This window comes from Gnatocerus cornutus, chromosome 6, assembly GCF_029298725.1.
Source record: "Gnatocerus cornutus isolate USDA-ARS CGAHR chromosome 6, icGnaCorn1.1, whole genome shotgun sequence".
NCBI classification, from domain to species: domain Eukaryota; kingdom Metazoa; phylum Arthropoda; class Insecta; order Coleoptera; family Tenebrionidae; genus Gnatocerus; species Gnatocerus cornutus.
The window spans coordinates 7,193,738-7,220,752 of record NC_142238.1 but is presented as its reverse complement, the minus strand read 5'-3'; the positions used below and the strand labels follow the sequence as shown (position 1 = coordinate 7,220,752).

General features: G+C 34.4%; 2 protein-coding genes across 5 annotated transcripts in view; one reads left to right on the top strand and one right to left on the bottom strand.

Annotated features, from left to right (window-relative positions):
• The window catches only part of rdgA (retinal degeneration A), a 42,792-nt gene extending 21,538 nt beyond the window's left edge, over positions 1 to 21,254 (top strand). For 2 of the 3 annotated variants that reach the window (XM_088039549.1, XM_088039548.1), the window contains exons 3-21: positions 495 to 968; positions 1,049 to 1,624; positions 10,531 to 10,669; positions 11,531 to 11,734; positions 12,210 to 12,339; positions 12,452 to 12,579; positions 12,643 to 12,996; positions 15,652 to 15,862; positions 15,918 to 16,110; positions 16,159 to 16,261; positions 16,353 to 16,641; positions 16,765 to 16,893; positions 16,944 to 17,142; positions 17,198 to 17,362; positions 17,771 to 17,821; positions 17,911 to 17,974; positions 18,479 to 18,636; positions 18,682 to 18,845; positions 18,892 to 21,254. In XM_088039549.1, the coding sequence (XP_087895675.1) occupies positions 547 to 968; positions 1,049 to 1,624; positions 10,531 to 10,669; positions 11,531 to 11,734; positions 12,210 to 12,339; positions 12,452 to 12,579; positions 12,643 to 12,996; positions 15,652 to 15,862; positions 15,918 to 16,110; positions 16,159 to 16,261; positions 16,353 to 16,641; positions 16,765 to 16,893; positions 16,944 to 17,142; positions 17,198 to 17,362; positions 17,771 to 17,821; positions 17,911 to 17,974; positions 18,479 to 18,636; positions 18,682 to 18,845; positions 18,892 to 18,941 (3,729 nt within the window). In that variant the 5' untranslated portion in view covers positions 495 to 546 and the 3' untranslated portion in view covers positions 18,942 to 21,254. The remainder of the gene's footprint in view (positions 1 to 494; positions 969 to 1,048; positions 1,625 to 10,530; positions 10,670 to 11,530; positions 11,735 to 12,209; positions 12,340 to 12,451; positions 12,580 to 12,642; positions 12,997 to 15,651; positions 15,863 to 15,917; positions 16,111 to 16,158; positions 16,262 to 16,352; positions 16,642 to 16,764; positions 16,894 to 16,943; positions 17,143 to 17,197; positions 17,363 to 17,770; positions 17,822 to 17,910; positions 17,975 to 18,478; positions 18,637 to 18,681; positions 18,846 to 18,891) is intronic. The other variant, XM_088039550.1, reaches the window with a different exon arrangement.
• A 168-nt stretch (positions 21,255 to 21,422) lies between these two features.
• Positions 21,423 to 27,015, bottom strand: part of btsz (bitesize) — a 40,666-nt gene continuing 35,073 nt past the window's right edge. Inside the window, exons 7-11 of one of the 2 annotated variants that reach the window (XM_088039546.1) lie at positions 22,958 to 23,163; positions 22,433 to 22,882; positions 22,196 to 22,383; positions 21,852 to 22,054; positions 21,423 to 21,794 (exon numbers count right to left, since the gene is read on the bottom strand). In XM_088039546.1, the coding sequence (XP_087895672.1) occupies positions 21,652 to 21,794; positions 21,852 to 22,054; positions 22,196 to 22,383; positions 22,433 to 22,882; positions 22,958 to 23,163 (1,190 nt within the window). In that variant the 3' untranslated portion in view covers positions 21,423 to 21,651. Of the gene's footprint in view, positions 21,795 to 21,845; positions 22,055 to 22,195; positions 22,384 to 22,432; positions 22,883 to 22,957; positions 23,164 to 27,015 lie in introns of both variants that reach the window. The other variant, XM_088039545.1, reaches the window with a different exon arrangement.

The following is a 27,015-nucleotide window of genomic DNA, read 5'->3' as shown; positions in this document are numbered from 1 at the left end:
GGTGTTATGTCGAAAAATACACAAAGCTTAATGTGAAATGTTTTTCTTCCAATCGCTCTAGAAACTTTTCGTTACATCCCGAACGACATCTTTACATGTGATGCCCTAGAGATATTATTAAAGAAACTTTTGTTCCAAATACGCAAAGAAACATGTCGGTGGCTTTAATTCGCCAGACATCTAACTTTAGTTTATAATTTAATAACTGAATAACATTATCTTATGGCTTTGAATATTTATGCGTCTTTGTTTTATAACTTCATTATTTCCAGCAGACAAGAATATAGCACTTTTTCATATGCGTAACTTTCTGTATTTATTATGTTCAGTTTTATTAACAAAACTTCATTGTATGCACTTTAAAAAATGCTACTAAATTAACCTTTTGACAGAGCCAACTCTAAAAAAATCACTTTTTTAATTCGCACATACTGGAAAAGCATGTTTATCTGACATTGCAAAACAGTCTATAAATAGCGTCCGTAAACCTCTAGTTCCAGCATGGGCGTAGAGTGGAACAGGGGCGGCTGCAGCCCTCGCTGAATCATGCAGCGTTTGAGGACCACCTTTAAGCGGTCCCGCACCCCAACTGGAATAGAAATGAAAACCCAGAGTAGTCTGGAGGTGCCGAAACAGGTGCGTTCGGCATCTTTCGACGAGATCCAGTTGGAGGCGAAGCGACTGCAGGCTGGTTCCGGTCAGGGAGATTCCTCTGCGCTTCTTAGAGTCCCGCAGTTTCCGGGGTCACGTTCTCGTAGCGTTGATTCTGAAGCTAGTGAGGAATCGGGCAATTTCTTAGAAGTACCATCTCGACGATTTCAAAGACGTCGATCTTCTAGCAGTAAAGTCCCTGTTTGTATACATTGCATTTGTGTAGAAGAATATGCGAAGCGTCATCGAAGCGAAGAACAATTATCGGAAACTCCAGAACAGCTACCTCAGAATATCAGTATCAGCGATTCCTCCAGGTTGGTTCTGCACGGGTGTTTTTTATTTCCGCATGCCCCCTTCTATATCTTTCTGAAATAACTCTTGCTGCTTTTTTCAGCGAGTGTGATGAAGAAGTTATTCCGGAATGCGAAATTACTGTTACACTCTCGCCCATATTACCCGCTCCACCTATTCAATCTCCTCCACCTTTACCAATATCACCAGTTATCGAATTCTTTCCAACCGAAGATGTCCCAACACCTTCAACTCCATCCCGGCGAAAATCAATTCATCGTCAAGAAGCTTTTTTTGCGGAACCAACTGGAACATCGTTGGAGAATATGTCAGATGGGCAATCTGAACTTTGTTCGGAAGGCACATCAGAAGGTGCTCTGTCTGAAGGCGATGCTACCAATATCACAATACCAGGATTGGTAGTCCGCGACATATATTTACAAGTTCCGGATTTAAAAAGAGATAGAGCTGCATCTGTTGATTCGTGTTTTTCTAAAGTTTCTCAAGGAAAAACAGAAGAGTTGCAGCATTCCGGCGTTAGTCTGGAAGTACCAGTTGGTCCAAATGTCGCGTTGAGGTCCAGATCTGTTGATATTGTTTTACCCACTGATGAACATGCTAGGTATAAAGCTCTGGCGATGGCTGCGGCGTCGTCTAGTACTTCATATTATAAAGGAAGGTATGTTCGGTGTTGCATGCTCGTTTTGTTGCAAGAAATAGTTAAGCGAGTTTATGCACTTCATCCTGTTAAGATTTATCTTTATACTAAGTGTTGTTTCACTTTGCGAATGCAAGAGTTTGTCGAGATTCTCATCGAAGCGAACATTTTCCACCTTTTGCTCGCCATCACCATACTAATGCGATCCTTGAAACCTTTCACAATGATTTGCGAAGTTAACGTCCGGTACTGAAGAGGAAATGCGCGTAGTTCTAATCTGAGGAAATTGTCTTTAAGCGTAGAATAAATTATGGAGTTGGGAGATTTAGATGAAAAACACATTCATTCCGAGTTTGCTACAAAAATATTCGTAATAGGAGTGATAATGCATTAAATGAGAGTTGATTTCAGTGTGTGCGTATTGCATTTCTTACATACAGATGAAAAGGATTCTCAAGTATTTCGTCAGAACCTGAACTGGTGATGGGAAATTGTTTGTTTATTTTACGAAAAAAACAAACATTCGACTTATTTACAATGGATTTGATACAATTTTCTTAAAATGCTACTTTTGCTGCAGAATCCTTTCCAGCGACCTAATTCCACATATTGCTACGTCCTCAAGTTTGTTACAGCAAAGTGCTTTTCTAAATGAAATATTCTCTTATTATTATATGTGGAAATTGAATTTTTATGTACCTACCTCAGAGCAACTTCCCAATGCTGAAACTGACTACTTGTGTTTCTTTGCGTGTGGTGTTGTCCGAGCTGGAAATGCTTTGTACGCACTTTGTTGATTTGTTTCATACAAGATTGTCAACTGATTTGTCGAGTCCATGCGTATTTTTCACGAGACTTGTTGCTTTTACAGTTAATTCTGCATAAATTTCATATAAACAATCTTGAGCCGAATACTGTGGTTGCCAAATTTTTTTTATGACGCGCTAATTATGCGAAATGACATTATGCTTTTGGCAGTAGTGCTGGTCGACTACAAGGTAATAAATTACGGAGGAGATCATAAACAGTTAAAGTAAACTTCGTTTTACGCTTTAGTACAAATTACGTACCACACCAAATCAAATTTATTGCGGTATTCTCGAAAATACTCGACAGGTATGTAGGTGTCTGCAGATCTAATGTGGGCTAACGAAGGATTAGTAATGACTTTAGGGAAGTTTTGTGGAAGTTATCTGAGGGAATTTTCATTCAATTAGTCATGCACCAGCGTTGAATAAAGTGGAAAGTTGAAGGAAATTTTTTCAGAGATTTATATGATAAATTAATTCGCGAAACGTTCTTTGCCATTTCTTGGTGTTTTAATGTTTGTTTGAAAAACACGAATTAGGGGATAAAACGCTTTTGGGGGTATATCCGTAAATCTTTCTTTACCGTGGCACGCAATAAAGCTTGTCGCCGTGGATTGCGTGCACGAACAAATACAACATAGTCACTCGATTCTCGACGTTTCCCTTCACGTGACGCAAATAAATCATTTTAAATTGCTGCTAATAATGAATATGTACTAAAGCAGCTTCATTGTAAAACATTATGCATAAAAATTACAAATTACAAATTATCGCACAGAGCATCTAACAGTGATTATTGTTTGGCGTTGTCATGTTTCAAAGTTTCAGATTACACGTTGCATTTTATTATTAACACGATCTAATAAATTTCAGTAAATTATTATGCGCTTACCTAATTTATTATCATTAAGGTGACGTATTGCTTGATGGAAACCTAAAGAAAAAAAGTTCTGAAGTGATGTATTATTCCCTGTTCACTCCCACTAGGAAAATACACTCCTGTTCCTGGGAAAAATTCAACGTTCTCGTGAAAAATGTTATCGAATTTATCAGTTAATTTATATCTGTTACCATAGAAACTTTTGGCACAGGAAATTAACGTGCAGAATTCCATACGTAATTAACTATTCATTATTAAAGATATATAAATTTTTAATTAAAATCAATGGAGGAATTTTAGCAATGTGGTCCTGTTGATCAAAACTGAATAAGCTAATAATGAATGTGGGCAATGGAAGGGTATGTAAAAATTTAAAATCGGATATTAAATTATAAAAGATTAATAAATCGAAAGAACCGACAAGAATGCAAAGAGATTCAAGGGATGCAAAGGTTTCATCGAGTCAAAGAAAAAATTCAACTTGAGTATTATAGAAATGGATAAATGTGTTACACATTCTCTCTATAAATGGTCAAAAAAACTTTTGGTGTATTTTTGTCCGGATTAAACGAAAAACTCGCTTCACTTTAGCAAAAAGGGATAAAAATGTCGGTGGAGAGAGTTTTTAACAAGGATTCAAATTTCCACCGTAATATACCAACTTCGTGATGGTGTGACGAGATGACGTTAATTTAAACTAGTTAAATATATTACAGTTTAAGAGATTAAATTGCTCTGCTTATCATACAAAAAGTCTGACCAGGGGAGATATTAAAATATAAAAATTTTTAAATGAAGGAATATTCCGTTTATTACTGGAATTTCTGTTTAGTGGTGAGTCTGTGTTATTCCTGAAATTCTACTACTTGTTATTTTAGTAACCAACCTTTTAATAACTTCAATATTATCAAATTTTGTACTTTTTTTACCACCCGTTTCAGTATTTAGCAATACGTAATCGAATTTAGCGTGTTTTTCACTATACTAGTTTGCTGATGTTTATGAAGGAGGTTTTGTTGTTAAAACAAACAGCCTGTCCGGTCAAAAAGCGGCTGTTTATCCTTTGAAAAAATAGTGTTTCGGAAAGCAAATGTAAAATATAACCACTTTCCTGTTATGTTATACTTTGTCTGCCTTTTTATACCGATTACCAGTCGATGGCTTTGAATTGGACTTGAGCTCGATATAAAATATTGTATTTTTAAATCCTCTTTCTAAAAATAGCAGTTATTATTTTGGGGATTTATAAAAACTGATAAATTTGGTACTGTTTGTTGTTGAGTTTGTTTATCAGATTATGTAACAATAAAACGAGGTATGACGCATATGTTCTAAAAAAATCCTACTGTTTTGTTTTTTCACGTTATAAACAATTGTGCTTTTGTCTGAGCTTTTAAATATTTGGATTTTACCAATGAGTACATCACATCTAGGTTGTGAAATGAATTTCAGGTTGCATTCTTAAATTAATCATGTCATCATACGTTTCCGTTTTGACCCGGAAACCTTTTAACAGTAGAACAGGGTCAAAAAGAACAGATAATAACTACATCAAAATAGAGCTAAAACGTGACCACTGATTGCTCTTGGGCACATTTACTCGAAACTATTAATTTTATTACAACTAAAGATAGTTATAGTCGAGTTGCCTTTTAATAGCACATTATACCTAAATTAAACATTGATGAAACCTGAATGTAATAAAACAACGTGATGGATTAGCAGTGTTTGACTATTCAATACCACTTATAGTATCAGTTTTCAATACAAAATGCGCTTGCAAGCTAAACTTAAACTACACTATTAGAGTTTTGATCGAATTTCCAAAATTTTAGAGTTTAGAAGGACACTTTATGTAAGAATCTTGAAATAAAACGAGGCTCGGAAATAATTTTGGCATGGGTCACACTATTTTGTTGTAAGTAGGTACTATTAAACTTTTTAATGCTTTGTGTGTTATATTTAACTTTGCACTCGTGGATTTAAACATCCATAGAATTTTCGCAGTCGGATTTTAACTCGGTCTGCAATAACTGCATGTTAAAATAAAAGTCAAAAGAGATTATCGCTCTACTAGCACAGTCTCTTATAACACAAAACTGTAAAAGCTAGGAGTGAACTTAATAACTAAAAGCAAAATAAAACTTCAGGAAATAGAAACAAACTTTAGAGCTACTATTACATCATATGGCTCTCTTGAGTATTTCTTACGCTTTAGTGCTCATTCTACGTGGATTTCGATTTCATTTTGATTCAAATTGTTTGGAAAAGATCTTAGTGGGAACGACGGATCTGCAATCCTTGTTCTATTCACAGTCGAGACAGAGGTACATTATCCTGCGGAATCAGGGTGTCAGAATTTAAATTAAAAAGAGGATCGCACTTAATAAGACCCTTATGGCCCTATAAGTTATTTTAAATAGTTGGGAGAACAGGTGAAGAGAGAAAGAATAAAAGGAATTAAAGAAACAACAGTAAAGAAAGGAACAAAGAGCCTAAATAGGAAGAAAATTGTCTGTTGTTTTGTTGCTTGTATCTGAAATGAAATTATGTAACCGAATGAAAATTCCTTAAATATCCCAACATCAGACACGCAGTTTATTTTTAAAATGCTGGGAATGAAACCGATGAAAAAACTGAATTTATTTTGGTCGTATACAATAAAAGCTGTAATAACTTATCATGTTGTCAGACGAACATGATTTAAAAGCATTTTGTACGAACAAATGTGCTTCGAATAAATCGATACTTACCTTCGTGAAATTAGCTCTGGTACTAAACGTGTAATACCTTGCCATTAATACAGTTTATCTACGTTCAGGTTGGCCATAACTCGTATCGTACAATGTATTATCATTCCGGAGCAGCCGCTTCGTAAATCTAAGTTATTTGTAATTAATTCAATTAATTCGACACTTGATTACTTTAAGTTATAATTTAGATCGCGGCATTGACTTCCGTGTATTTATGAAAAAACAAACACTCTTCTAATATTAGACAACACTTGAAGTAAGTCGCAACAGATATAAATTTAAAAACGAATGGAAAAGCTTAAAGTTTGTATATCTGAGACTTCAGTGGAACCCATACACGTCAGTCACTGAAAATACAACTTTAAGAGAAACGCAATGTGCAGATAAGACTCCATTCGACGCGCCTGATTCACAAAAGTGTGATTCGCTCTGATGTGTTAACATGTTAGTCGGGTACTAATCCATACAACTGTAAACATTCATTAGTGCGTTGTTAAATCTACGATCGCACTAATTTTGATCTAGGGCGCCGTTATTTGTGTTATCACTGCGGAGGTATTGTGATGTAGTTTGTGGTAGTCTTCCTCTAATGGTGTTTACAGTATGTCCTATGACGACAATTACAAGAAAGAGACACTTAATAAGAGGGAAGTCGATTTATTACAAAAATCACAGAAGGCACAGGTAAGAAGGAATAAAACGTTTCCACAAATCCTCGTTCTATATGACTAAAATTGTTGTTTACTCAAGGAAATGAGAACAAAGATTTCGATGAGTGAGCAAATTTAACATTAATTAGAGCGGGATTAAGCGCACATTCTAATTTACTTTGAAGACTGTACTGCTGAACTGGAACAATTCCTGCGAAAAAATTCAGAACACGCGTGTTTATCGAATAATTGCATCAGCAGTCTGCCACGGATTGATTTTGTACATCCAATTATGAATAAATAAAGCACTCTAATTGCTGCTTTCAATATAAATTAGAGCAGTTTTATTCAACTCATGTTAGTCTAACGTTTATAATGCATCACCAAACAGAAAATAACTGAAAATTAAGTTAGTTAAAACGAGCAATAATATTTTTAACATGAGGCGCCTCATTTGAGGATAAAACCATTAGGGGCTAAAATAATGTGTATATGAGAACACACAATAGTTATTTCTGTTTCTAGGGCATTAACTGCTTAGCTCCTGTGAGGGCTTTTGAATTCAGAGGAAATGAACATCAATTAATGCCCTGTTATTCATAAAATGGCTAGAGATAGGAAAAAACAAATGTTTTAGCATCACCAAGATAAGAATACGTTATCTCTTGATTAACAAAAAATAAATAAACATGATTTTCTAGGTATTGGACTACTAACGAAATCCGAAGTCACCCTAAACAAATAAGTTTTAGATTAAACATTTGTAAACAGAGGTAGAGTTGTGGAAATAACCCAAGCTATTCTATTGTCTCTTTATAATGAGTAGTATTTGGATTAGACTTAATTTACTAGATTTTATAGGAGGTACAATGCCAAATAAAAAGTTGCAATCAATAATTCTATGTTATTGCTTTTTTTATTCAAATTGGTTGTTTGTGCTTCTATTATGAGTCAATAAGCCTTAATTTTTTTATATTTCAGTAAATTTTCCCCTAATTTGTTAATATTTTATGGTTCGCTTTTTTTAGGTCCTAAATACAAAGTTTTTTAATAATTAACATTATTACATTAAAACAGACCAAATTAAATAATAAATTAGTTGGCCAAACTTCTAGCTAGTTTGTTGAGCAGCATACATTTTTTAAGTCTCCTCTTCTGCCCAAATCCGAGTAATCGGCATCAGATCAATATAAAAGTTAGTCATTCTTACCTAGTTCTAGTTCATTTTATAACGAACTTCAATTTATATTATATTATAAGTTGTAAAGACATCGTGTTTTCAAGTTTCGTTTACTGCCTTGACAGGTTATAATAAATTGCTTTGTAAAAAGATTGCAGTTTCAAAAGCTCACTAAAGGAATCAGACTCTTGTCAGTTTTTCAGTCATGACAATAAAACTTGACGGGTATGGTAAAGGAATTGTCTAGTACACTTTTATTCATGTCCAATTTTATTTATTTGAAACGTCTTGACCACAACATCCGCAGATTAGAAAAAGGTTTCCTTAACAAAGACATGAATCGTAATTTTATTTTATCATGTTTAATTTCAAGTTAACTTATTTGTAAATAAACTTTTTCTTTTGGCGATAAACCGCGTTCTTTGTAAGTGTTTCAATAAACGAAAATGCGAAATCCGTATCAATGTGCCGAGAAATTTCAATTAATCGGTGCTTCCGTGCCGGATTTTCCCAGTCGAGCAGCATCCGTTAACTTCTGTAAATTATTGAACTTTTAATTCATTTTGGTCCAAATGTACACCTCGGTTTGCTCGATCTACCTAGTTGACTTAGCTTAGAAGTGTTTTCCCACAGGACTATTTTTAAGCCAGATTTCAACAACTATAAATAATCTCCGAGGTAATTTTTTGCGGTGGCTTACTAATCAGTTTGTGACAAAAACTGAAACTGAAGTGACTCTTAAAACGGAAGAATAGAAAATAAATTAATTGTTTTGTTCCACTGTAAACAATGAGTGTTTGTAAACATTTTGTAACTTTATTTACTGAATTTTTTCGCGAGTTTACTTTTCCACTAAGTTTTATTTGTCTCTATTGTGCAGTGTTAAAAGGAAATTAGCATTATTGTGTTTAACGAGAAGAGGTGCTCGATTATTGTAAATGTTCCTTCGTAATGCAAGGTATGAAATTGATCTGTTTGAATACGAACAAACTTTTACACTTTTCATATTTTTTGCTAGATTCAAAAACCTGTGTTTCTCTACTGTTACATCATTATTCTCCAAGAAACTAAAAGCATCCTGAAATGTACTGATTAACATTTCCTTGGCAGTATTTATAGGTAGTCCAAGCGTGAAATCCACTTCCCCATTTTCCTTTGATGTTCCGCGAAGATTTTCTTAATACACGCAATGTCATCTGAGATCTTTTCGTGTCTGAATTTTTAACACACTGTGTTACATTCTTTCCCAGGATAGTCGTCGTTTGAACTCTAATAAATCTGACTGATTTGAAAAATTACATGATCTCCAATGATTGTGTTAAGCATTTGAGTGTTGTAAAGCGATTCGTACTTTGCGATACACACAAAAGTTGCTAACTGGTTTTGAGGAAAGTGGTATCTTAAAGCTCTTGCCAGCTCACATCGCTCGAAGACTTTGGCTTCGAGGTTTTCGCACGACACTAACAACATTACGAGGGTTACAATTTTGATGGAAGTCATTTTCAGACTGAATTCTTGGATGCTTCCAGGTGTTTTTATAGTTGCTAAACGCACCTTTTTGCATCTATTTTATGTCTTGGGAAATGCCAGTGAGTTTTCGACTTTCGTTGCATTTTTCATTTTAAAGCGCTGGAAAATTTTAACATTGTTACAGCTCTCTCTAAAGACCAAAAATGTATTTTTTTTTCTGTAACTTCTTAAACAGTGGGCTTATAGATATCAGATTTGGTACATTTATAGATTTTGGGCTGCTCTTTCAATGAACAATTCAAAATATCCTAAATAAAGTGCTGTTTGTGGTAAAACCTGCGTTCTGCCCAATAAAAGTTTTAAGAGTGGATTTACTTCACACTTGTTTGGGAGACTCCAACCGCAGAATCACCAAAAATTGGTAAACAGGTTGACAAAGCAGGTGCGTCTTTATTAGTCTTTTAGTATTTGGCGCAACCAGTTGAGAAATGCGTTATAAATTATGGAAAAAAGCTGTGATATGTAAATACAGAAAACATTCTTGTAACCATATAAAATTTTATTGCAGTAATCGCACAAAAATTCAGATAGCTAAAACCACAACCATAAATTTGACACCCGCTCCTTCATTTATTATTCAAGATAGGAGTTGGATTATTCAGTGGAACTTTCAGTGAAATAAGCAAGATTTTACTAGAAAAATATTTAATGTTTTCTATCGATTTCTAATATTGCATAAACTGCAGTTTTGTTTGTACAAATCTAAATGCATTTTAGTGTTAATTATGATAGGAAAACACAGATTAATTAACATGTATGTTATTTTGCCGATATTATATACAAACGAGGGTGATTTTCCGGATTTATAAATTAATTGCGGTCCGCTGTGTTATTTTCAGTTTTTACACGATTACGAGATTTAAAAATAGACGTACTTAATGCGTCTGTTTTTCCGTTTTCTGAGAAAACTCATTCAGTTGAAGATGGTCTAACTCTAAACAGCGAATGACAAAGCTATAATTATTTATATGGCTGCTTTGATGTTGCTGCAAAGCTTAAAATGTAGAGAACTTCTATTTGTAATTTGGTCTGTTTATTAAATGCCCTAGGGTTTCCTAGTCATTGTTTTAGTACAGTTTTCGTCAGGATTTATTAATTTGACATTGCGTTAATTTTTATTTGCAGAAATGTTGGAGGAGATGTTAGCGAGCGACTCCTTCGGAGTACCCCAGATTGGAGTGAATCTGCCGTCAGCGGGGATCATTTATTGGTTCCCACTTCAGTTTCTGGAGATTTCTGCTACATTGGTGAAATGGACTGCACGGTAAGCAAATTTGAAACAATACGTACTTTTATACGATTTGTGCTTCTGCTCGTTTACTGCACGATATTGCCAATGTTCTTTTTTCTTTTCTATTGCATAGTTAATGTCTCTTCATTTAGATGTTGTTGTTTTAAAAAAAAATCATTTCTGTCATTTGTATAATTCATTTTGAAAAATAGCAACGCCGGCTGAAGATATACATATTTCATTATTGCCAGTTGTTTGCCTTCAAGAATGAAGCGTGCACCTTAAATTTATCATTTTTATCGACGTTGTGTGCTTTTAAAATTCAAGACATGTACGACATATCCCAAAGTATACTTAACGTATCATTTTTTTGTTTGTGTCTCGAATTTTTTCTCTGAAGTGTTTCAGCAGTGGTTAAACATAAATGAGTTACCCTGAATTTTGATTTGAGTGCTACCGATGACGATGTTTTAAACCCTTGGAACATTAATAACTCATATTTCGCCTAAACCAGCACTGCCAACAAAATTATTCACTAAATTTGAATACGCAGAGAGACGGAGTTCGACAAAACCAGCAAATTTTAAATTCTATTCATTTAAAGTTTATTTGGATTTCCCGCTTCTATTATATTGTTTAATAACGAACTTCTGCTTTCGAATTGGCAACTCCCATTGCAAAAGTTTTTGAATAGCCAGTTATGGCTATCATGAATTCTCAAACATTTGAGTTGTTAATTTCTACGTCGAAAACGATTTGTTTGAGAGCCAAATATGCAATATCATTGCTTTATCGGTGAAATTTGCAACGATAATGCTTCAGAAAATTGCGACTTTTAAATCCCCAGATTGTAAGAAGTAGAATAAAACTGTAAGAAAATCGTTTCAATTTCAGAAACATGGTGCCAGGTTAAAGTGTTCCGCGTGTAACATCATAATACACCAAAATTGCGTAGGAATCCTCGTAGATAAAATGCGATTTACATGCAAGCCTACATTTCGAGATGTAGGGGTCAGACAGTATAGAGAACAAACCTCCATCCATCACCATTGGGTGCACAGACGTTCGGAAAAAGGAAAATGCCGGCAGTGTGGCAAGGTAAGACAAAGGTTGTGGGAAATCGTATTATTATTATTTAGGAAGGAAATAGAAAGACCCATTTGTAATTTACTCCGAAAAACAGGGAGCCCTACAAATTATTTAAGGGAGAAGAGGGAATTGCGCTAGCAATAAATTATTTTCTTCGGTGAAGCAACTGTTGAATTTAAAATGTACGACGAAAAGCTCGTTTTTCTGACAAAATTTTTTGCTTGAATGGATAATTTATTGATCCAAGTGGTGGCGGTGAAAAGGCCGTCAATTTTAAATTCCTTGATATTTGGTGTGTTACAGTTTGTTTGCTTTTGTTACGAACAAATTTGATAGTCATAATAGAAAGTTTTTTTGTTCCTCGACGTCGCCGGCAACCCTGTTTTTACCCAATAGAATTGAGCGACTACAAAACAATAATTTTGTTGTACTTTGTAAATATACGGACTTTCTAAAACGCCTCAACTGTTTTTTTTTCTTTCAGTCATTCCAGTCGAAGTTATCGTTTAGTTCTAAGGAAATTGTAGCTATTAGCTGCTCCTGGTGCAAATCTGCTTATCACAATAAAGAAACCTGTTTCAGTATTCAACGAATAGGTGAAGAGTGTAATTTAGGTAAGTTCAATATTTTTTTATTCCGGGATATTTTCGAGTTTCGTTTATATCAACATTCATAATCGACAGGTCTGAACTTAAATTTGAAATTGTTTCATTTTTTGATTCCCAGGTGTACACAGAAGCATCGTGGTTCCTCCATCTTGGATAGTCAAATTACCTCGAAAAGGAAGTTTTAAATCCAGTTTAAGAAAATCGCCAAAGAAGAAAGTTTCTTGTAAGAAAAAGACTAAAGACAAAGTAAGTTTATATAAAATGGCGTAAAAGGAAGTTTATCAACGGGAGTGTTATTTCTGCAAACAGGACAAGGAACAAAAAACGTTTGCCATAAAGCCCATCCCGTCTACTGTCATAACACCTGTAATAGTGTTCATTAATCCGAAGTCTGGAGGTAATCAAGGATCCAAATTACTCCAAAAATTCCAGTGGCTGCTGAATCCAAGACAAGTTTTTGATCTAACACAGGGGGGCCCAAAAATGGGTCTTGAATTGTTCAAGAAAGTGCCTAATTTACGAGTTCTTGCTTGCGGCGGAGACGGAACTGTCGGATGGGTGTTGAGTGTTATTGATCAAATTGGAATATTTCCTGCACCTGCTGTCGGAGTCCTTCCTCTTGGAACCGGCAATGATCTAGCCAGAGCTCTTGGATGGGGAGGGGTAAGAACTTTTTTGTGTTCAGTTCCTGGTTGTTTCATTTACACAAATAAAACCTATTTGGTACGCTCATTTATATTTAAATGTTTTGTTTAGAATTCAATGGGTTTCCAATTTACTACTTCGGTCGGAAATTGTTTCCAGATATTTATGTATTGATTGTAATAAAATTCTCGTTCATACCGCCCATTTATTTACTTTGTAACTACTTTTATTTATTTGTAAATTGAATTTTTCCATTTCGTTTGGCTGTAGATTTGTGACTTTTAAATTCGCGAAATTATTAATTTTGCTTGTGGTGAATTATGTACTGCGTCGCTAATTACGTAATTAGGGACCTCGTATCGAGCAAACATTCCTTTCATGGAGTTAATTATTTCGAAACTCGTTATGTTTTGTTTCATTTTTTCACCTCTACGTATTTGGTGTATTAATCCACTACAATTAAACAAATGAGTGTGTCGCAGTTCAAATAAATCATCTATTTTAACCCACAGGACAATAACAATTTTATTTGATTTTAATGGTTTTGGTAGTTTCGAATACGCCAACTTTTCGAAAGCGGTTCATTTGCATAGTAGTTGCGTGCTTTATTTCCTGTGTGATTTGCATGATCGTAAAATATTTGATTTAAAATCATTTTCCGATGGTTTTGGAATAACGTAACCATCTTTTTATAGCCTGAATCGTCCATAGACTGCATGCCCTAGCTTAGTTACCGGTCCTTAGGACATCTTTCAGGCGGAAATTTTCCGGCTTTTTTGGCACGTTCCTCATCTACATATTATCAATCGTTCTATACTTTTCCTGGGGCGTATATCTATGTTATCCAGTCTTCGTTTCCATTTTTGCAATTTAAATTGTTTCCCGTTTGAATTTATTTTTATCTCAGAAGTTTCAACTCGCGTTTCTTAGAAGTAACCACAATATCACAATTAAAACTTTTTTCTGTGTTTGTAAAGTCTAGTAAATTTAAACCATTGCCTGTTTTTATGTGAGTTCATCGCTCTGACTGAAGATACGAATTTTGTGTCAGAATTCTGCTTTGGAGCAGACATAACTTCACGGTTTTAATGCTTGCTTCGATCACAAATTGGATACTTTCAACGATAAATATTTGCTGAAAGCTTTCGACTTCGTCTTTATGGAGTGATTTCTAGGGATGTCTTCCCCATTTATTTATTTGTGCTTTAATTCCTATAATGCCAGTTCGCCGTTTCGTGCCGCTTTTCTTCGCCGTTTTATTTTCTGTAGATTGCTTGTTCAAATTGTTGATTATTTACTGTTTTTATTTTGCATTTTCCTGCGCTGGCAGCTTATCTGCAGTTTTGAATAAGTTTGTTTAAATAAGAGAATCCATTAATGAAAGCAAGCGTACTAAATCGTACTGAGGCAGAGCGCTGGTTCAACAAACAAATAAGGGTGAAATGTGGTAGATTTGTTTGATGCTTACAGTGCAGTGACTTCGAACTAAACGACTCTCGTAAGAGTCATAAGTTTTATATGATAATTTAAAAGTTACACATCGCTGGAACTATCGCTGTGCCACATATCTTTGTGACTGCTTTTCTCGTTTTATTTCATTTCCTACTAATTCCAATGAAACGGCAAATGCCGGGTCCTGCTCGAACTTTTCTTTTAACAATGCAGGTTTATATAAAATTGAAATCGATATCAATAAAGGAGGCAAAAAGGGAAATCCTAAGATTATATAAGCGACATGAAAGGGAATTATTATATAAATGCAGTAGTAAAAAAATGGTCTACGGTTTTAAAGAACAATGAATATAAAATCTTATGGAAACAAAAATAGGACGAAAAAGTGAAAGGACGGAAGATGGGAAACTAAACTGTGTCAACTTGAATTTGAACATTGTGTTTATAAGACATAATGTCTGCATACTAATACCTTGTAAAAGCTGCTTCAAGACGACGGTATTGTTTCTAAGCACGGAAACAATATTTTCCTTTCAGTTTCATTGTCATGCTAAAATTACGACAAGCTCCGAAATATAGACGAACGTTATTTATCATTACTGTTTAATAGCGTAATAATACGAAACTGACGTGTATAAAGGAGCATTAGTGTGAACATTGGCACCATTAATTTCTAATTTTATTAGTAGTGCTTCCATTGTTTGAAAATATTAAACATTTTGATACCTAAATTATTCTCATACTAAAAATGAATCCAATTGAATTATTTCCCTGTGGAAAAAATAGACCAGTCACCATTCGTTCTAATTTCATGGTTACAAATCCACGGGCGTTTCTACCTACAAAATTTGTCCCGCATGTATCCAAAAGCACTTAAAGTGCCTGCAATCATCATTTCCGTTTGTTTCCACCAATACCAAAGTGCGAAAATGAAATGCTTACTCCTTCATTGGACATTGTGGTTTATCCATTAAATTACTCATGACGAGAAACACTTAAAGTAAATTGGAAACTGTAATTTATACTAAAGAGTCACTTTTAATCCATTTCTCAGAGCCGAGTTACTACAATTTTAATGATTTCCTGCACAATTCACCTTTTCTGTATTTATAGTTATATAAAATTAAAGACTATGAAAAGGGGGCAAACAACCTCCACATTAAACGAATGATTCAATAATGCTGCAATTAGTTTGGAATGGAAAACGTTTTTCTTTTCCAGGGTTATACTGACGAACCAATTTCTAAAATCCTGACCAATGTTAACGCTAGTGAAACGGTATTGCTAGACAGATGGTCTTTAAAGGTCGAGAAAAATCCAAACGCCAAAGCCAAAGAGAACGGGAAAGATAATTTACCTCTGAACGTTGTAAATAATTATTATTCTTTAGGTGTCGATGCTCATATTGCCTTAGAATTTCACGAAGCTCGAGGTAAAATTATAGCTCACAAAGAAAATCTTGTTCTCAAATACGTGATGTTTTGTAGAAGCTCACCCGGAGAAGTTTAATTCTAGATTAAGGAACAAAATGTTTTATGGCCAAATGGGGGGCAAAGATTTGCTCAAAAGGAAATGGAAGGATCTGGCTGATTTTGTTACTCTAGAATGTGACGGAAAAGATTTAACACCAAAACTGAAAGAGCTTAAAGTCCATGCGATAGTTTTCTTGAACATTTCAAGGTATTTCGCGTTTTAGTTTGGATTAGTTTTATGACTGAAATCTTGCAGTTATGGCGGCGGAACAAGACCTTGGAACAGATCGATGGGAACAACAGAACCAAGTACTGAAGACGGTCTGATCGAAGTTGTCGGTTTAACAACATATCAGCTTGTGAGTAAGTTTAAGGATATGGCACTTTTTTGCTTGCACAGTATAGTCGTGAGAACGAGACCATTGGAATTGATTTTCTTTGATGTTACAGCCTCTGCTACAAGCTGGGGGCCATGGTACTTGTATTACACAATGCAGATCAGCAAAGATTATCACATCTAAAACAATTCCTATGCAAGTTGATGGGGAAGCTTGCAAACTGAGTCCTTCGATAATATTCTTGTCGTTATTAAATAAGGCTCCTATGTTATCCAAGAGAAAATGTGGAAAACCGAACGTACCACAAACTTCTCTAGACAATCTTAAAATATGTGTTCACAGAATTAACATGGCCGATTATGAACAGCATCATTACGACAAGGATTTGTTAACGCAAACTGGTAGGTTGCGAAAATCAATTTTTTTTGCAGAACACGTAGTCTACTAGTAGTTTAAATTAGTTGTGAACTTTCCTCGGGAGTTTAGTTTATTAATAAACTTTAACGACGTCATAACATTTTCAGCTATTACCGTCGGAACAATTGAAGTTAATCCGGTATGGGACTTGGAACAAGTTAGAGGGATGATAAATAAGTTTATAGAGGGGTGCAAAAACCAACAAAAAATCTCGCCAGAGTGGTGTTTTTTGGATTGTGAGTAACAGTCTGATTTAATACAATCCAAAGTAATACGTTATTTCCAGCTTGTACGGCGGAAAGATTTTTCAGGATTGATAAGGCTCAAGAGAATCTCCATTACGTTTCCGACATCTCCGTCGATAATGTATATATCTTGGAATGTGGTGGTGGCACGGTTCCACAGACTCCGGAAGATGAAACAGCAACTCCCTCTCCTAGTTCTATTAATCAGACGTCATATATAATTCCGGAAATGCGAGTTAGGTATGGTAATTACTCGCGGAATTATGTAAAAGTGATATGTATGGTACTGTTTTAGTGACGAGGGTAGTTTGGATTCACCGAGCGATCAACCACCAATGAGCCCTAAGATCCTAGAATCCCCTGAAGATTACCTTGCCGGCGACACGGTTCCAGTGGAAAACCACAATGGCGATAAACAAATAGCGTCTATTTCAACAGAAGGGAGCATAAAAATAAGAAGGTACTTAAACTTTATTTTAGCTTTAACTTATTTATATACCAAGCCTCTAATTGAAATTGAATAAAACAAAGTTAGGTACCGATAATCTAAATTTTAAATTACAGAGTACATTGTAATAAGCTAGACTTTCCCTGTAAATGTAGTTGTTAGCCAAATGCCTTTACGACTTTTGACCAATTTTATTATAATTACCTATTGCATGTAAGAACATCCTTTATAAATGTATAGTTTGTCAAAACTCTTGTTAGCATGTTTTTAGAATAAAATTTCCTTTAATTATGAATTAGTTCTTTTAATATCCTCTTAACCTAACACGAGTTAACGAGGTCGGTTTTCACATTACTTTATCACACTTCTTTGACACTTTTTTCTACAAATTTATACACTAAATCAAAACTGTGCATGCAGCATCACTGAGAGACTCTTTGGTTTATCTCAGGAATCTTACAACGTTTATAGGTAAGAATTTAGCTTGATCTGCACTGTCTAACTCTAAACACTTGCCCAAACGGAACCGACAAGAGTCTAATTCCATTTTTTCTTTTTAGGGAGTATTCAAACAAACCCAACGAAGCTCTTTTGAAAGCCGCAAAAATAGGAGACTTGAAAACAGTAAGATAATCCGTACAAAGCGCAACAAGACGAATATGAAAATGACTCTTACGCTTTTCAAAAATGATTTTTTGGCATTAGACAATCCACAATTTGTAAAACCGCACTCCGCCCATTTAATGGGAGATTTTATTGTAGTTAGCAGTCGCAGAAGCAGTAAAGCAGTAAATTAAATTTATAAACGACCGCCAGTATTTTGTGGGTTTCAATTCGGTTGTCCATCATTAAAGAGGGGTGTATGAGCAGACCCGGAATCATCCGTTTTCTTCCCATGGGATATAAAACTGGGGTTGGAACGAGGATCGCTTATGAATCTTACACATTTGCTGGGTTAAACTTGCATGTGGATTGTAAATTGTTTAATTAGTTGCTAAACGAATTTTAAATTAAACTCTAGTGAATTAGACTACCCGAGCATCCTTATTTCATCAGCTAAAGAGTTATTTTTATTTCCGTCGTTTTGTTGCTATCACTATTCTTGTAGATTACAACGATTTTTTTTAGATAAAAGAGTTGCACATCCAGAAGTATTCACTGCTAACGAAAGACTTGGCTGGCCAGACCATGTTGCACTACGCCTGCCGTTACGGTCACAAACACATTGTCCAGTATATAATCAGATATGCTCCTTCTTCCATTCTTGATATTAAAGATATAAACTTGTAAGTGCCAATCGTATCATTGTTTGGTTATAAATGTTTTTTTAGAGGGCAAACAGCGCTTCACAAAGCGGCAGCTTACAAATGGCGTAGCATATGTTGTATGCTGGTTGCTGCGGGTGCAGCTTTGGACATTACTGATTATCGAGGATTAACTCCAAGACTGTTAGCGTTACAATCAGATGACCAAGATCTCGCTGCGTATCTTGAAAGTAAGGATTTTACATGTTTGCTGTAAACGCAAGTTTTGTTTCACAGGTCAAGAACAATTCCGAATGGTGTCTACAAGTTTAGGAACAGTTGTCTGAAGAGAGCAATAACATATTTACTGTCATATTATCTTTTTAAATCGCCTTACTACTGCATTCATAAGAAAGTGTATCGCTGTACCTAAAATATTACAAATGTGATAATACCAAAGGTCATACCTTTATGAGAATATTATTTATTTTGTTAGATAAGTAGTTCGTTTTTTTGTTTTGTCAAATGATACAACGCATCAATATGGTACTCTGTGTTCCAATCCAATTTTGTACGACATTGAATAAGAATAATTTATCATTGTCAATGACCCAAATACAACAGGGAAAAACGTGAAAATATCTCTGGGAATACGGGTACATATTGAACTGTATTTATGGTCCGATTTTCGCGTACGTGTTGAGAATCTCCTCGGTAAGGACAAAAATGAACCAACGATCTCTATATTTTCTAAGTAAATGTAACATATTTTTTCCTTAACCTCGTCTTAAAATTTAAACCAAATCGGACCATATGTAGTTAAATTATAGATTGCACCAACTTCTGTAATTAAGTAAATTTTAGCTTGCATTCCATTGTTCCAATTTTTATAGAAAATAAGCTTAGAATGTATTTATTCTTCTAAACGTTTGAAAATTCAAACACAGGGTTTTAAATCTTTGTGTCCAGTATTCAATTTATCTGTGTTATATAATTTAGACCAAGTGTTATGTAAGTGAAGAACCGCAACTCAAGTTGTGATCAAAGCAACGAAAACAAAGTGTATTTTAATATAAATTTTGGACTGAATTTTATATTGTAGTGACTGAGAAGATTCAAATCGAGGAATTAACTAGATTAGAAAAAACAAAATAAAGGTTGTGTGTATAAAACATTAGTTTTTTTAGATCTAATACTTTGCTTACATAACATGTTGTATCTTTCTACGACGTTGAAAACTAAATTCATTCATCAATTTATCAATAATTTCTTGTGTGATTGAGATCTTAGACTTATTTGTATCAATGTTACGACAAACGTCAATATTTCCTAAAAAGACAATCTCTAAATGTTTCAAATCATTATTTATTGTGTAAAGTGCTATTTATGTAGTTGTTAGGTAGTTTTAAATATTTTTATCTGTTTCGAATTGTTACTTTTGATTTTAAACTGCATTAAGCATATAGGATTTGAAATATGAATAATGGCGTAGTCTGTACATACAAGTAGAACTAAACATATTCTATAAATAGTAGTAAGAACAGGAAACTTTTGTTTACTTTTTGAGAATATCAAAAAAGCAATATCGCGCGTCCACAGATATTTTTTTAGCTCTGCGATCATGCTAAACTGCAGTTTTTTTAAGTGAAGCTCTCTATCTCAGTGTAGCTCGATATTCTTTGGCTAATTCGATATTCTCAGAGGAATTGTGATTTGTAATGTACTATAATACTATGGATCCACATCCGGGCAACATTTTGCCTTTTCCAATTTTAAACTATTAGTATTATTTAGCTGACCATTTATGATATCAAAATTCACATTTTCAACATACAAAAGTTAGTTTAGGTTACAAATATGTAGCATGTAAGTACATTTAGCTAGCACCCGTATTTGCACCAATTTGACTAGTATTCTAACGCAAAAATACGAATGACCACAACAAAATTTTCAAACATAGTATAGCTATTTTGTCTAATAATGTAAAATAAACTTAAATGCAATTTTTTAGATACATCCCTTAAATATTAGAGAATGTAAGTAAAACTAAATTTAAACTGTTACGGAACTGTAAACTATTATTAAGTACTATTGGGGTTACCAAAAATTGTAATCTCAAGTTTCCACACTTTAACTTTTACCGAAATACAGGGCATAATTTAACTATCACTAGCTACATAGATCATTTATTTTAGTCTGGTCTAAATTTTACTGTACTCAATAATTAATCGGACACATGGTTGCTTAAAATTAACTCTCTGTATACTTACAATATTTTAAATAATTGTCTTTTTTGTAATAATAAAATTGTCCATTTTATATAACCAAGGGTCCAAGCATGTGTCGCTAATTAGGTATTTATAAGATACGTACAGTATATCTTTACAATTACAGACAGTTTTTTCTTTCGCGCCGTTTGACTTTTCCAATTACACATTGTCTTTGTTGTTGTTGTTGAATCAACTTTGCACTTTGTTAAACACGTTTTATAAAACACTGCAACACGAACGCGACCACATTTTGTGTACAGTTGGAAATTCTATATCACACAATTGCTCTAAACTGTTTATAAATTGCAACATAAATGAGAATTTAAAATTTACTTCTTTCTTAATTGTCTAAGTCTATTTACTATTAAACATAAATATATTTAAAATAGATTTCTATTTTCATTGATGTTATCCAAGTATTTCTTTATTCTAATTTTTTGTTATTTATTTGCGCAATTGTTTATCTAAGATTTTACACAATAATAATCCGACCTTATGTCAGCTTTTTTTTTAATTATTTCATTCCTATAAGCGTAAGCCTAAAAGTAAAAACACAAATCACAGTACAAAACATCTATTTATTTAATAATATGAAAATATATCAGTTTGTTAGAATTGGTTACCTATTTAAGGTTTACATTAAATAACTAGTAAAAATGTACTTATGTACTTACATCATAAAATGATTAAACATTTTAAACCCATGTACAAATTTTGAAAAACGTACTACATAAGGAAAATATTTTGTTACAAAACCCTAGATATGTCAGTATTATTGAGTATTTTGTTATAACGAACGAGTATCCAACGTTGGTCGTAGGGATAAACATCCTTCCACCCAGAAATTTGGCCTCTCTAACATGCTCTTCCATAACGTAAGTTCTTTACCTGTAGCGTCCATCCAGTCGACGCTTTTACCATAATGTTTACCTATTACATCACAGTGAGTAAAGACCATTTTATGATCTTCGGAAAACTTACCTGTACCTAAAGAAAATCGCACTCCACCTAGGAACTCATTACTTGCTAGTCGATCGTGATCCCACACCGTCAGTTCTAAACAACGTTCAGCTAATTCCTGAAGTGTGACATCATCATAAATAAATGTGTGGTTCCAAATTGGATTAACAGTTCTTTTGGCTACCGGTGTCTTCTGTTTGGAACTTCGTCCTTTGTCAGGCAGTAGATAGCTGTAACATGTTTTTTTTAACATACCGGTTACTTTGCAAATTTATGTAAATGAATGCAAGTTGCATATATAGAACTAAAGTTTGTAGTATGGAAATAAACGAAGTGTTAATTTAATGAGTAAGACATAATAATAAATCTACCTCTTGCAGAAAGGATCAGACGTGCCGTTCGCTTTAACTGCCGTAAGACTTTTCGCTTCTTTAACGAGGACATGTAACGTGCCTCTTGACCTTTTGCCCTTTTTATGTACTGTCATATCGGGTGGAACAAATTTCAGACATACAATGATATCACCTTTAAATGATAACATGTCGTCAAAAGGTTCGGTCTACAATTAAATAAAATCAAAATCAAAATATAATCAAATTAGTTCTCACCCTTTCTTGCAGATTGTAAGATATTGGGGTAGGATCATCAAAAACTTTATTTTCTAAAGTCATCATGACTTCCCCTAAGAAATCATTCCTTCCGAACATATCCGAGTGCCAAACTGTTAACCACAACGTTCGAGTTTCTAATTCGTTTAACGAAATATGGAATTTGAGGGTTTCGTCAAACACAGGATTCAACGTGTGCTTTTTAACTTTCGTCTTTCGTTTTCCGCTTTTCGATTTGTCGGGCAGTAAGTAGACTTTAACGTAGGGATCGGAGCGATTTCGTTTTATATCGACAGGCGCCAAATCCTTGCATTGCTTTATATGAATTTCCAGAGCTTTGGCTTTGTAGTTATACTGCAGCCCGAACTCGACTTGGCCTCGTACTGCTACAGTGCCGTATCTGCCCTCTCCAGCTCCCGAGTAGACACTGGCCATGGAATCAGACCGCAACTGGAATAAAAACGATTGCTAAATCACCAATGGCAACAAGTGTTAAGAATCGAGGGTTGATAATTTGAAAGTTACCCCTAAGCTGGACAAGCTGCTCCTCTGATGAATCACAACGAGTCGATCTATGTCATCATCAGCAGTAACACTGGTCCAATCTTGGCTGGAAACGGAGCCAGTACCTCTCCTGGAACCAGGAGCAACAGGACTAGGAGTAGCGCTCTTGCTCCCATTTCTGGATGCGAGCATAGGTGATGAATGTGCTTCTGATATACTGACATCATCTGTAAAACAACAAAACAATAAGAAAAAAGATACACGGCAATAACTGAAAAAATTGACTGGCGGAAAGGTCATCCATTGTGTGCAAACTGAGCGACATTTAATATTAATAAAACTTCGAATTGGCATAATTATGTAAATCCATGCGGTAATAGTGTAGATATAGATCACTGATCGCAAATATCAAAGAAATAACCGTTGTATGTTGCACAAGTGTAAGATAATGTTTGCTGAAAAAATAATTATGCAATTCGGATAGGAGTACATTGGTATTTCCATATTCTTTCTCCAGCCACCCACGAAATCCAATAACGTTTGAGACCTTAATGTAGTAATGTTAAGTTCCCCGTGGAGAAAGTAAGTACGCTATTCTTTTGTTGCTCTGAGAACTTGGTGAACTATTGAATGTACAGATTTTAATAACAGTACAGTTAGAGTCATGATCTAGAAATCGATATAACTCACAATGCAAGTGGACCGATGTCTTATGTTCTGTTATATAACAACGTTAACATTTGTTGATTTATTGTTGTGAAACACAGTATTACCTGCTATTTATGGCAAGTGTATCGAAAAAAAAACGACACCACACGGCGCCGACAGTTAGAATGGTCTATTCCCTTTATTAAAGAGGTCATATAGAACAAGCAATGTGAAATATCTCTGTTTAATTAAAGTAATTGGCTATTTATCAGAACTTTAGCAAAAACGTCTACAAAGAGTTGGTATGTAATTCTCTGGATAATTCCAGTAGATCCGCCGCAATAAACAATAAATAAAAAACGGTTTGGCTCTTAGGTATTGCTCCTGCTTGTTGCAGTGTCAATTAAATGTTATCCTTGCGAGTTTCATATAAACAATAACTATAGTTTTAAGTTATGCATTACTATGTCGATAACACTCTTATCAAGGTGTTATTAAGGCCATTAGCTGATTGTAGTGGGAAAAATGGAAACAATAGACAGAATTTCACGCTGTGCCACAAAACGACAGTGTCAGGCGAAGAGGAAACGAAGTTCTGTTGTTATCCTATAAGAATTAAAACAAACAGAAGTGAAAAAAAATCAATCGTCGTTACAAAGAGACTTATTTTCTCCGAAACTATTTGAAAGTTCATTTTGGATATTATTACAAATCGATACTTTTTTGATAACGGCAAATTCCGTTAGGTCCAATTTGTCTTGAAAACGTTAATTTTTGATAAGCTATGCCTTTTTTATGAGAGCAGAAAATGTCCATGGTCGGATTCCATCTTTCAAATGGATATAAGATTAATGGTGCGTGGTAGCATGATGTTCCAATTGCATTTAAAGGTCTCGTAACGAACTTTACGAGCTTTTTTCTTTCTCTTTGGTCTGTACGGCCAATTCATTTTAGTTTTTCCTTTTGAAAATAGTTTGTTCCTTTGTTTGTTAGTCGCAACTAGCTCTTGCATTTAAATAATATAAATAAAAAATATTTTATTTCTGGTGTCTTTTATTTCGACTGCCTGTGTGATTCTATGATAAATATTTCGTACCCACCATTATTAGTGATAAGCTCATATCATTGAGGTTCGATCGCGGTAATGAAAGAGTGTGATTTGCCAATTTAGTGTTAAAAAATACAACACCATTTTTAACTTTATTCTTTCGCACCTACTCTTCCACAAGGTCAACAACCAGCTCGTCTTCATCAAAACAATTGCCCATAATTTAAATGACGGTATACGTAATTGCAGTATTAAAACAGCAACAGTTTTTTTGGTAGGTACTACGCTCTCAACTTTTACAAAACTTATTTTTTAACTGCGCATCACTCTATTCTGACCTTCAGTAGTTTATTAACTTCAGGTACTGTTCCATACGAGAAAGCAATTAATTACCCACCCATTTAACACTAATAATAAGAATTAAAGCTATTTTTTGTCAGACTATTTCACAATTTCCTCAAGTTTGTTCTCAGCGTGGCGGTCAAACTGAATAAACTTAGATTTATTATTTTAATATTTAAAACCAACTATATTTTGAGGTTTACATATTAGTTGAGTATAAATTAAATTTCAATTTGTAACAATTTAATATACAAGATATTTGGGGTTTTGGTTGCCAGTTTACAAAATAGGAGTAGGTACGTTTTAATTTTGGCACCCAAGACCCCAAGACCCTTGGGTTTCTAAAGGATGAAATCATCGCTGTTCAAATCCCAAGGTTTGTGTTATAGCAGTCAGAACATTCAAATAAATACCTGTAACAGTGATTAGAATGTCTGATCGTTCCTCCTTGCGAATCAATGTTGGGTTTTCGTGCTCATGATGTAATTTAGTTTGAAATTCCTTTCTTCCGAAGAGAAAAAAAGACCTACCAGTGTGTTTCGGTGTAGATTGAGCCTAACAAATTCCTGATTTATTGTTACAATGAAGAAATGATAATCTGTTGATTACTACCTGTACGTATTCCACAACAGCGCATTCAATATCATCTGAAACAGTCTCCTGCGACCCAAACTTGCAACAATTCCAACAATCACAGTCATACCAACTTTTTCCACGCTCAGATGATTTGTTCTTGTTAATTTCTCTAGTATTTTCTTGTTCGATAGAGTCAGTTTTCTTAGTAAACGTCGAATACGTTGACTCATCTTTCACCTTGTAACTAACTAATCGTGCCATTTGTTTCTTTGGAGATGATCGCGGGTTTATTCTTTACCAGCATAATTAACACAATCGACTGATTAGGTTCGTTAAACAGAAAGCTCCAGATTACTAAATTCCGGCACAGTTTCCGGTGATAAGTGGCAACAGGTTCACTTGCGGTTCAAAAGCGTCGATAATTCAATAATACTCTGGGTTGTAAGTGGGTTATTAATGAAATTTGGAAATACCAGTAGCTTCCTTTATACCGTGTAATTACTTGTTAGTAGCAAGGGAAACGGCAGATGGGGATTTTCTCCAAATCAAGAGCCAATTATTGAAGCAATTTGATTGTCGATTTTAGCAGGAGGAAATTCTAAAGCGAATTTAAAGAAAAGCCCATTTGAAAGTCTCGGTGATAACTAGACCGAGTTCAATGAAATATTTTCCCTAATTAAACTCAAAACAAATTCGATGCGCACTAATATCTCCGGAGGTTTAATCCGAGATCGCTGGGTTTTGCATTACATAAAATAAATCATGTCGATTGGAATTTTAAAAATGTATTAGCAATTATGCGATGGTAGTAGTGGTGGATATAAACAAGGCGAGATTATTAATAATGATTATTACATGAACTCGTGTACGCTGTAATCCAAGATTAATACCGCACTGTTATTTATGTCTCTTGGTACATGTATCTGGTTATTATTTTTTCAAAATAAATAATTCATGTTTTAATCAGACCACAGTTCTACGTAAGCAAAATAATCCGAGACTAATACTCCACTTCAAAGTTTTCACTGCTTTAATTAAATTCTGACATTATTCAAAGGTGTTTAATTGATATGGGCAAATTTCTTAACTTTTTGTTTGCATCCGGCACATTAATATGGGATGCTGTAAATCACCACGTTAGTGCGATCGTATTTTTATTATTCATCTCTAATTACTATCTGGAAATTGTGCAATACAGGATGCCATTTGTTTCCAACTTACAGATATTAGAGTCACTTCCACTCTTATTAGCGACAATGTAGGAGAATATCTTACAATTACGAACAAGTATGTAAAAGCCCTAGAGTTAAAACTGATCGTTTCAATTATTTTAAAACAGGTGTTTCTGAGCCTTAATTTTCCGCTTCAAATCATACTTTTTCCTTCTTGCATTTTCATAAAATTTCACATTGAGAATTATTAAAATTAATGGAAAGTATGTTCGATCCAAACTTTTCACGTTAAT